Source organism: Cryptomeria japonica, chromosome 3, assembly GCF_030272615.1.
Source record: "Cryptomeria japonica chromosome 3, Sugi_1.0, whole genome shotgun sequence".
NCBI lineage: Eukaryota > Viridiplantae > Streptophyta > Pinopsida > Cupressales > Cupressaceae > Cryptomeria > Cryptomeria japonica.
Genome location: NC_081407.1, coordinates 828981888 through 828993236, shown reverse-complemented (window position 1 = coordinate 828993236; position 11349 = coordinate 828981888). Strand labels below are relative to the sequence as shown.

At 31.7% G+C, this 11349-nt stretch overlaps 1 protein-coding gene across 1 annotated transcript; it reads left to right on the top strand.

Moving 5' to 3' along the window:
* The first annotated feature begins 5206 nt into the window (after positions 1 to 5206).
* LOC131054783 (WUSCHEL-related homeobox 8-like) lies at positions 5207 to 5665 on the top strand. The gene is made up of 2 exons (XM_057989379.1): positions 5207 to 5340; positions 5427 to 5665. Exons 1-2 carry the CDS (start codon positions 5319 to 5321, stop codon positions 5663 to 5665), a joined length of 261 nt encoding a protein of 86 aa, XP_057845362.1. The 5' UTR covers positions 5207 to 5318.
* Positions 5666 to 11349: the final 5684 nt, after the last annotated feature.

Sequence of the window (11349 nt, the reverse complement as noted above, 5' to 3'; positions counted from 1 at the left end):
TCAAACACTTTGAATTGCTTCACTTCTTGCAGGGATTGAAACACCTTTTTTTGTAGGGATCAAAATAGATTCAAGGTTTTTTATACTAAATGTGCTTTTCTCGCATTCTGGATGATCCATCTCTATTGGATTATGAAATTGTTGATGGTGGCTATAGGAAATAAACAGTTCTGATGACTTTTGTAGTCATCACCATCTTTATCTTTACAGTCGAAAATAATTAGGCATTTCTTTTCATAAAAAGTCGTTTGATGATCTCTCTGTTCACACATTACACTTTTCTTGTCTTTGGTAAAGGGAAAACGTACATCTTTGTTTTCCCCTTCGAATTTTTATCCCTTTTGCCTACAGGTTCTAAAGAAATGAAAACCCACATGAGGGGTTTCGGTTGTAGATACCAAATAGGGTTTAAAACCCTTATTCTCTCTTGTCTCTTTTAGTGGTCGCCACTCTGCATACGATTTCTTCAACCCTGCACTATGTCATCTGCACTAGAAGCTCACCTATGAAGCATTAGCATCCTTAGATACCCATAAATCCTGACTATCAACTATAGAAGTAGGATACCTCTTCATAGCTTGATTTGATGGTAACCTAGATGAAGAATACAAAGCCCTCTTCTTTGAATCTATATAAGTAATTTATTGCACTATACAATGCATGCATCTAGCTTTCACAAAGTGCAAGTGAAAACACCCTTAGCAAGAAGCATAGCCCCTCTGGTCATCTTACATCCACCTTATAAAAAAATAACCTACAAAACCACATCATTCAATTTAATTCGTGATTATGCATTTTCTATTGTATTTTTGAAATACTTAACTATGCTTTGACATGACAAAAATAACATCATGTCGTCATGTGATTTTTAACTACTCAATTCTCATTATTCATGATAGGGACTCATTCCTCCACTTCATGACCATAAAAAGCTATGTCTTATATATTTTGTCATATAATTGTGATAGCTCTAATAGTCACTTATCTATTTTCTCCATTGCTGGTGAAAGCATTGTGTACAAGAGTATCTCTTTTAGTTACCAATCACTGTGATATTGATATTGAACTCTTTGGTTTGCATTGTTATATTGTCTTTCATATAACTATCTTTATAACTTCTTCACTATGGTTATATTCTTTATCTTTCTCATTAGACCATATTTGTCTTCGTAATACATGTTATTGGGTGGAACACTATGACTGTACTAGTTACCCCATGTGTAGTGTATTGCTTGATGGTGATTGAACCTCCATTATATGCTCTTTACACTACGAAATCTTAACTTCAAAGGCTGTCATTATTGACTATGACTAATGTTTGTCAACTTGTAACTGTACTTTTCTTATTCTAACAGTAGCAAGTACTGTCACACTGTTTCTTTCTCATTATTACTTGTATTTAGCATTTATCAACTATTCTTGAACTCAAAACTTTCACTGAGTCTTTGTCACTATTGTATTCTTGAAGTTCATTTTCGTATCCAGTTATTTCGATTCTTTTATATTCAAATATCTTTTCTGATGTAGTTCGCATTGACTTCCAGACAGATTTTTTCCAAAATGCAACAGCGTCAATGCCTTTTAGCAATGTTCTACCTTGTTTTGACATTGACCACCTTTTTCTCCTTAGTGTAAGCCTTTAGGAAAAGAAAAAGGAAGTCATGTCAAAACAAAAATAAAATGTTGAATCTACACTTGACCTCTGCAAGGTAGCATGTTGTCTTAGGTTATGAAGCCTGAATGATGAACTTGTAAGGATTCACACTTTGTAACTCTTACTATCATTGTACTGCTTAGTTTTATATGCCAACATGATGGGCTCAACCCTTGTGGGAGCTACATTTTACCTCACATGTTGAAAATGAACATGATCATACCTGTATTTGCACATGACACAAACATGTTAGAAAAATGTATGCCTATCCTAGGCATGCATGATGATTCAAATGACTTTGTTGATACTCAAAGTATGCATTAGCATTTAATACATATGAAGATGAACTCATGCATGCATAGGTAGATGTTTATGTTTGGATTATGACCTTTCATTTCTTAGAACATGGTTCTAATTCATTATTTTCACTCCATGCAAGAAAAGGAACTAAGGACCAGGCGGCATGAACCAGTCATTCAGTGACTGGTCACCTTCCCTACATGTTTACTTTAACATTTACTTATACATGTATGATTTGATCTTTGTATGTATTGAATAAGAAAGGTTAGTCTCACAGATTGTGTCAAAACAAATGTACACATATCAATAAAGATTACCTTTCAGAAAAGATTTGTTGAATCTTTTTCATATTGTATGCATGTATATAAATGAAGTTCTGCAATCTTTTATTATTTCATTCCTACATATGAATGTAATGCGGAAATGATTTGTAAATTCATTTTTCTTTTGCTTTAGTTAGCTCCTAGGACAAAAAAAATACAGTTAACCAAAATTAACTTTGAGTAAAATTTTGGTAAAAATAGCTATAAAAGTCACAAAACTAACATTCATAAAGATATATAACTAGATACATGTTCTTATATAAACTCATATTATGAACAAAAGGCATACCTAAAAAGAAACAAAACATGATTATATCCTTTGCAGGTCCATTACTTCAATAGCATGCAATAAAAATATGCTAGAACTTAAATATTTATTTTGCATCCATGCCTATGAGTTCTACATACTTTTTGGTACATGATCATCTATTGATTCACATGTCCATCAAAGTGGAGGTAAAACACAACCAATGAATATATATATATATATATATAGCCCTATATTTTCCCATCTACATTTATGTATATTTTGAAGAAATAGATTAATAAATATACATAGAGGCAAACAATTCTTATTATATGTGTGATTTTCTAGTCATTCTAGTAGCATATTTATCCCTTCCCACATGTGTATGTCCCTTTGCGTTAATCCCACTCTTATATTACTTATATGTTTATGATGCCTATTTATGAACTAACCTCCAATTATTAATTTGCAACCTACATGGAGTTGTTATTCTATTATACGACAAGACCCAAAATGTAGGGGTTACCTTATAGTCATGAAATTTTAATAAAAATTTAAAATTTAAAAGAATAGTTTTGACTAACTAAGCTCCTTTGTCCTTTTACTAGGGTCTAATTAAATGCACTATACTTGACATATTTTGATTTGCAGAAATAAAAAAAAGTACAGTAATGTATGATAGATGATTGTCTACTATATTTAATATTTTAAAAATTTCAAGAGCTTGATCAAAATGTTAAATGAATTGCAAGGCAGGATACTATTGCATTCATTCAATTCAATTTTTTTATTACTTTAATCAATTAGAATAAATAATTAAAATATTTAGACAAGAAAACTACAATACAAATTTAATTTTTATTTTAAATAATAATTAAAAATGACATTTATCAGACATTCGATTCGATTCTAGGCTGTAGATAATTTGCATGGCCCTGCTTCGTTCCATATTCTTAGTGTAGTAATAGGCAATTTTGATAGAAAACCTTATTCTGAGAACATACGAAGGCTTCACCTATTACTCAGATCCATTATGTAGAAGTCATGGTTAAAATGTTGACAACATGATGTATTTCTCAAATTATTATTGTAACCCCTTAAGAAGTTTGATTTCTGGAAAATAAAAATGACATTTATCTATATTCTCATTATATAGATAAAAAATTTAATTTTCTCACACAAAAATATACATAATTATACATAAAGTGTATTATTTATTACTATTGACATCATTGTACAACATATAATTAATAAAATGTGAGAAACAAAATTTTTTACCATGGTCTATAAAAATCTGGCAGTATTTTATTTTATAAACAAATTTTCCGTTCCGGCTATTTAAAAAGTGAAGGCCGTGACAGCATAAACCGTAGAATTCTCCTAAGGTTTTAAGGTCCACGTGGCATCGAAAGTTGCAGAGAATAAATTAAATTTATTTACGAAATGAGTTCCATCACAGCCCCCACTTTAATTTGATGTTCGGTATTTTTTATTTACTTCTAGTCAAATAATGTTCACTTTTCAATTATCATATTATAATTTGAATTTTCTAATATACATATGATTTGATTATTTTATTATTTTATAGTATAATTAAATTTTTTAATTTATTCTTAATTTTTAAAAAATTATTTATTATTATTATTTTAAATTGTTATTCTTATTAGTATTTAAAAATTTTAAATTTAATTTAATTTAATTTTTAATTTATATTTAATATTTAAACATTTTGAATGATTATTTATCAAATTAATAAGATTATTATTTTTTTAATTTTTTTTTATTGATATTTAGATTTTTATATATCTTAATGTGATCATTTTTACATGTTCATATTTATATTGTACTTAGTACATTTCTCAAAGGTATTGTTACTAGTCTTTCAAACATATTGTGTAGTTTGAATGCAATAAAAAAAAATTCTTAAAGTTCAATCTTTTGGTGGCAAGCCTTGAAAGCCCATAACACTACATCTCTATATATCACAAGTTGAACATAAGTTGTAGATGGTAGAGTTGTAAAGACCCATTTTAAATGCTAAGCCAACTATTTATCAAATGAAATTTAAACTTAAACTAAAAAAACCAATATCAATATTCACAAATATCTTAACTACATGACCCACATATTCTATGAATAAAATAAAGTGTGTACCATTTCATTCATGTGAATATGAGATGACAATTTGCACCTATTCCTTTCTATCTATATCTATCCACCATTATCTCTCTATCTTTATCTCTCTCCCTATCCCTTTCTATCTCTCTATGTCTCCCTCCATATATATCTCTCCCTTTCTCCCCCTCTCCTTCCATACTATTGGCAGGGACATGACGCATTGGGTCTCTTGTTAATATAACTAATCATCAAAATGACTATGTATTAGGAAAATCTACATGACATTTTCATATGAATATGAATCACAAATCCATGGTCACAAATTTGTCTACAGACCTAAGACTTGTCCTTCAATAAGACAAATATTTGTACGAAATTCTAAAATTTACATTGACAAAGAGATAATGCCAAACTTTTAAAATTAAGCCAAATTATTATTAAAAACAATTTTATTTTTCTTATATTATTTCTCTTACCTACAGATATAATTATTTTTGTCGGTTAACCATCCACCTATTTATATTCTCTAGCCATGTTCATTTTCTTCAACGTCTTCTCATCCATAGTAAAAATTTAGGGTTCACTTGTTTGAACGGCATAGAAGGTGCAGGTTTGGGAGCTACGCCTCCATAGTAAAAATTTTGTGTTGTAGGGTTTTCACAGTGTAAAGCTGTCAATGGATCGAGGGAAGTCCGGAGGTAAGTTAAAAACCCTTTAAATTTTGAGATTTTTTTTTTCCCTTTTCTGGCATTACAATGATGGTTTTTCATTTTTTTCGCTGTAGTGCGGCCGAGGCTAATTCTTCCATTGAGTGTAGAGGAGAGTGCAAGGCGAAGGGAGATGCAGCTTCAATATTCAAGAGTGGTGAGAAGGACAAGATGGAGGCCAACATTGCACCAAAAACAGATATTAGCCTCTATGTGGGCTTCTGGAAACAGAAACCCCTCTAAAGCCCAGATAGCGGCGATTACTGCTGTGTTACAGGAAAACGGAGGAGTCCAAGTCCAACCCAAAAATGTTTAGGTTTATTAGGTTTATTAGGTTTATTAGGTTTTGTTCTATTAGAGTATCGGACTTGGTCTAAAAAATACCATTGATTGCTTTGTATGTGATAAGCATATTGTTTTAGCGTGTGTGCCAAGTAATACAACGAAACTTCTGTTTAGCTTTCAATTCTTCATTTTTGCTATTTGATGTAATCGGTATTCGAAAGGAGAAAGTGCAAGATGTAAGTTTCTTGTTATTTCTGTGGGAATTTGTAGATATCGAGATCACTATCTTTCAAGGGCTGTAGGAAATTACATTTTTATGGATTGTGGGAAATTGCATTTTTATGGTGGAATGTGACTGTAATTAATAGGGAAAGAGAAAAAGTCTGTCCAACATAGAGTGAGTGGTAAGCTTTATTGAGAATTACAATCATTATTTGTGTCGTTGAAACTTTCAAAAAAAATATGTATCAGTATAAATTTTCTTGTCTGTTGAAATAATTAAAATATATTAATTTATATTAATTAATTAACTTTAGAGGCTTTTTAAGCAAAAGGATAAGTTAATTTTTTTTATTTTTGTGTAAATTTGATTCTTGAATTGTTTTAATCAATTTTCAGATTAGTACATAAAAGTTGTTTAGACATTCAAGAAGTTTTGTCATCCATTGGGATAGAAGTGGGATCAATTGAACCTTCTATCTCAAGTATTGTTCTACATGAGAAGTGGTGTGGCCTTTTTTCAGACCCTAAGAAAATATTCTCTATTGAATTCAATTTGAAGATTTTCTAACTTCTCTCTTGGCGTAAGAAACCTTGTAAATTCAACTTTGTAGTTACCCTTAGGTTTCTTAGGGAAGTTTGTGGCTTCCACAATAAAACTAGTTGTAGTCACAATTGACTTCATGGACACACTTTATTCTATTTGAAGTTGTCACACCTTTTTGACTTGGTTTGAATGAGATATCCACTTATGGTAATTCCTTTCACTAGGAAATAAGTAACAGAGGCTGATAAAGGATTACTAAAACCAACACTCAAAAAATGACAACAAAAGGTAGTTTTGGAGGAATCATATATTTTTCTAGAATTAAAACACCTACTCCCAATCAACTAATTATTGAAGTACAAAATGGACAAGACAAATAAAAATTTGATCCTTAAATATATATACATCACTGGGACTAATGCTTACTCATGTTGTGGCATGAACATCATCAAGAAACTCATGTTGCATCATCCATAATTTTTGAGCTTGTTGGAGAAGGGACAAAGGTTCACAAACCTATCTGCAATCTTGTTCACCTCCCTAGGGGTGTGATTGATCCTAATGTGGCCAAATGTAGATATGACATTTTGGCATTTGGTGATGAGGTTCGTCTTGTTCCATCCTGGCTTAACCTTTCCTCATAGAATCATGATGACATTTACGAAATATCCTTCTATTATTATAAATTTTTGGTAACCACTATCCTTGGCAATAGATATGCCATAGAAGGTCATTGTCACTTCTACCATGTTGGAAGTTTTAGTCCCAATGTTAACAAAATAGGACAACACCATCTTGTTTCCTAGATCTCTAATGACCCCAACCCCACACACCTAACCTGGGTTGCCTTTAGATGACCCATAAAAGTTTCATTTTAACTATTCAATCTTAGCAGGGACCATTTGATAATGTTCCTATGCCCAATAAGAGGGAAAATAAAAAGTAAGAAAATTAGCCATTTCCTAGCTTTTTGCAATGTGTTGATCCAAGAGAAAGGGAGGGTGAGGATGTTTGAGTCTTTAAAATCACTTAATATTTTATTTACATGGTTAATAATGGAGTATACTAGAACTTTCCACTAAGTTTTATGATCTCTAAAACTTTAATTGTTATGTTCTTTCCATAAGCTCCATTCTGTGTGCATATATGCATGCCACCAGAGTTGCTTAATCAAGGGATGATTTGGCAGAGAGCTCTCTCCTGAGGAGACCAAATTTGGGTCCAAATGCTACACCTATGACAAAGACAACATACTTATAATCTTTTGTCTAATGTTTCAGGGGTAATGATAGTGGAAGAAAAGATCATTTATATTTTATTTGACCTTTTCATGGAAAGCATTTACAAGATAGATACCCTATTTCTAGAGATTATCAATAATTATAATCCTTTTATGACAGGTTTTATATGAGAGGAAGAAACATTTTAGGATTATTTTGGATCTCCAGATGTTTATCTATTTAAAAAGGGAATGGTAGGGAGGAGATAGAAGATCAAATCCAAATTTTATGGAGTAATTCCCATCCTTGGGTAATGAACAAATAAATTTATCTTTGAAACTCCATAGGGTTTAATTTCTCTGAAGGTGGAAAAGAATTTGGATGCAAATAACCATTAATAAAAATCCCTAATCTATTAACCAAGTCATCCTCAGTAGACGAATAGATCGAGTGAAACTCTAATGGGGTTGTAGAGGACCAAGGGTCTTTCTAGATCTAATACTCTTGCCATCCCTAACCTACCAATGCATTCCTTTTTGAAGCAACTGTGTCATTTTAATCAAATTGCTAAAAATACAAGATCCCCTAGGAAGATCAACATCAGTAAGAAAGGATTTGGTATCCCTTCCATGAAGATATTTACTCTTCATCACATGTAACCAATCTGACTTCTCAGAGGTTAATGCCCACCCAGTTTTGTAAGGTAGACCATATTAAGAGATTAAGAGTGTCTAATGCCTAGACCTCTAGATTATTTATTAGAGTAGACCATTTCCCAGTCAAGCAATGACATTCTACTCTTTAGTTCAATACCAAAACACAACAGTCTCCTCTAGGTTTGGTCTACTTTCTTTGCCTATGCAACTAAGATGTGGAATAGAGAGAGGAGGTACATAGAAGTAATTTGGAGAGAAGGTTTCACTTGTTAGAGTTTATCCATATTTCTTAAAAGGTCTCTTTTCCAGCCCACAAGCTTTTTTTACATTATTTCAAGAGGACCAGACCAAATATTATTGCCCACTTCACTATTAGTGAGAGGTAAGACCAAAAATGAAAAAGAAAGACTATCAATCTAACAATTCAAAACTCTTGCAATATAATTTTCAAAGAAGGGGAAGCATTCATGAAGTAGAGAGCACTTTTGTCTAAATTAGTTTTTGTGTAGAAGCAGTTGCATACTCAAAAAAAATAGAGATCCATCCTTTAGCTTCCACCAGTAAAGTGGAGCCAAGAAGGAAACTAATATATAGAATAGGGATGAGGAAAAGAAGGCATTTACCATCTTAAGATATTGGCCCCCAAATCCATATTTATGGAGAACAATAAAAAGGAAGGACTGGGACACCTTGTCAAAGGATTTAGAGATGTGTATATTTAGGAGCATGCACTCTCTTTTACTATTCTCCATGGAATGGAGTGATTCATGAACCATGAGGATAACATTAGAAATCTAGTGACCAAGAATAAACTCTTTTTCTTATTCATGAATTATTTTTTGAAGAAGGAGCTTGATTTTGTTAACCAAAAGTTCAGAGAAGATCTTGTATAAGGTGTTACAAAGACTTATACGCCTAAACTTGGTCATTTTATTAGCCCCACTTTTTTTAGGAACAAGCACAATATAGATATTTCTAATCTCCTTGAGAAGACTTACTAAGGAAAGAAACTCCCTAGCGGACAAAATGACATTGTTCCCTACAATATCCCAATATTATTGAAAGAAGGGGGTAAAACCATTTAGACGTAGAGATTTGAAAGTGCTAGAGAGATGACTGCCTCTTTGACTTCCTCATTAGAGAAACTTCATTCCTAATATTCAAGGCTTAGTAAGTTAGGGATAACTCAAAGAAGCTTCTTTGAAATCTCATTCAAACCAAGATATGAGTTAGGATAAGGTTTAATTATTGAATAGAAATATTTAATTGCTTCCCTATGAATTTCTTCTACATGCAAGATAAGAGTACCATCTGGTATAATTAATTCTTGAATTTTGTTCCTTATTTAAATATATAATAAGAAATTGGTGGAAGAACACAGTGTTTCTATCACCTTCTTTCACCCATTGGATTCCACACCTTTGCTTATAGAAAATCTCATCTTTCAATACAATGTTATGAAGATCAGATAGAAGTAGATTTTCATTCTTAACTATATTAGGAGTAACACCAAAATAATACATATCCTTTTGCAGTTATGAAAGATGGGATTTTAAATCTTTCTTGAAGATGAAAATATTATCGAAGGAATATTTACTCCATATTCTCAGGTTCTTTTTCAAAAAAATTAGTTTGCAAGTGATTTTGAACATATTCATTCCCTTGTAGTAGAAATTCTACCATTAAGCCACAAAATATTTGAAGTTCGGGTGATGCATCCACATGAGTTTAAAATAAAATGGGTAGAAAAAATTGCATCTATACAAAGTCCATTGCAATAATATAGGGAAATGTTTTGAACCAAAACATATCTTAGAGGAAAGATGACAAAGGATAAAAGTATTCTAGGAGGAATAAATAAAAAATGTATTGAACATAACTTGAATGATGGCATCATCAATCCTCAAATTGGACTAAGTAAATTTTCTACCATCTAGTTCCAAGTTGACTAGCTCACCTTCACACAAGAAATCATGAAGGTCCTACAAGTTGTTAGTAAAGTTAGGATTTTGACCCATCTTCTTCGAGGGATAGGGGGTATTAAAATATCACATTAACATCTAATTGGAGTGTATTAAATTTAATCACAAGTCAAGAAGAAAATTCGTAAGATTTCTTCTCAAGACCAAATTGTTAGGTGCATAGAACTTGGTAAGAATCCATTCCACTTTAGAAATTTCATCCATCAATAAAATACTTTGCAAATTATTATCTCATCTCCTAAACATCCCATTGAGGTTTTTAGGTTTCCTCATAGTAGAAAGACCTCAAGAATCCCAACCAATACTTATAGCTAGGGAATTAGAAGAGGGCCAAGCAAAAAACATCATTTTAGTTTCTTGAAGAAGAAAAATGTCTAGATTCAATTATTTCCCAAGATTTTTTATCAACATCTACATTGTGGGTGTTGAACACAAGGAATTACTAAGAGAGGGGTGAATCGATCCAAAACAAAAATAAATACAACACATAAACAATTAAACTTCAACACACATCCAACACATGAACACCATGATTTATACGTGCAAAACCCAAATAGAGGAAAACCACCATGAGAACCTACCCATAAAATATATCCACTATGTATATTAAATTACAAGGAAAAGAGCTAACTGCTCCAGAATTGCACACTAGAGCTAACTGCTCATGGGGAAAGATACAAAAGAGGACTTGCAAAATATGAAGCTAACTGCACTCAGGGAAAGATACAAAAGATGATATGAAAAGAAGGATCTCTTGATCATGAAGTTATCCTTGAACTCTAAATTCAGTGACCAACATCAACACAAACAAATTTGATCTCAATTGCAAACAGTCTATCTCAAATCTCTATCATAGTCTCAGCACAACATTCATATGATTCAAACACAACTCTTCTTCTACTCTTTACCAAACCTCACTTATTATCATCACATCTATATTCATCACACTTTCCTTCCTTTCCTCTCTTCACTCTTCTCTACTCCGCTACATAACTTAACAATACAAATCCTTATATACAAGATAGATCATTAAATCTTAAATTAAGTCAGCTTGAAATAAGATATATTTTTTGAACCAAAAATACACTCTT

Coding starts and splice junctions, on each gene's coding strand:
- LOC131054783 (XM_057989379.1), top strand. CDS start 5,319: ATGGATCGAGGGAAGTCCGGAG. Junction 5,341..5,426: donor GGATCGAGGGAAGTCCGGAG/GTAAGTTAAAAA, acceptor TTTTCGCTGTAG/TGCGGCCGAGGCTAATTCTT.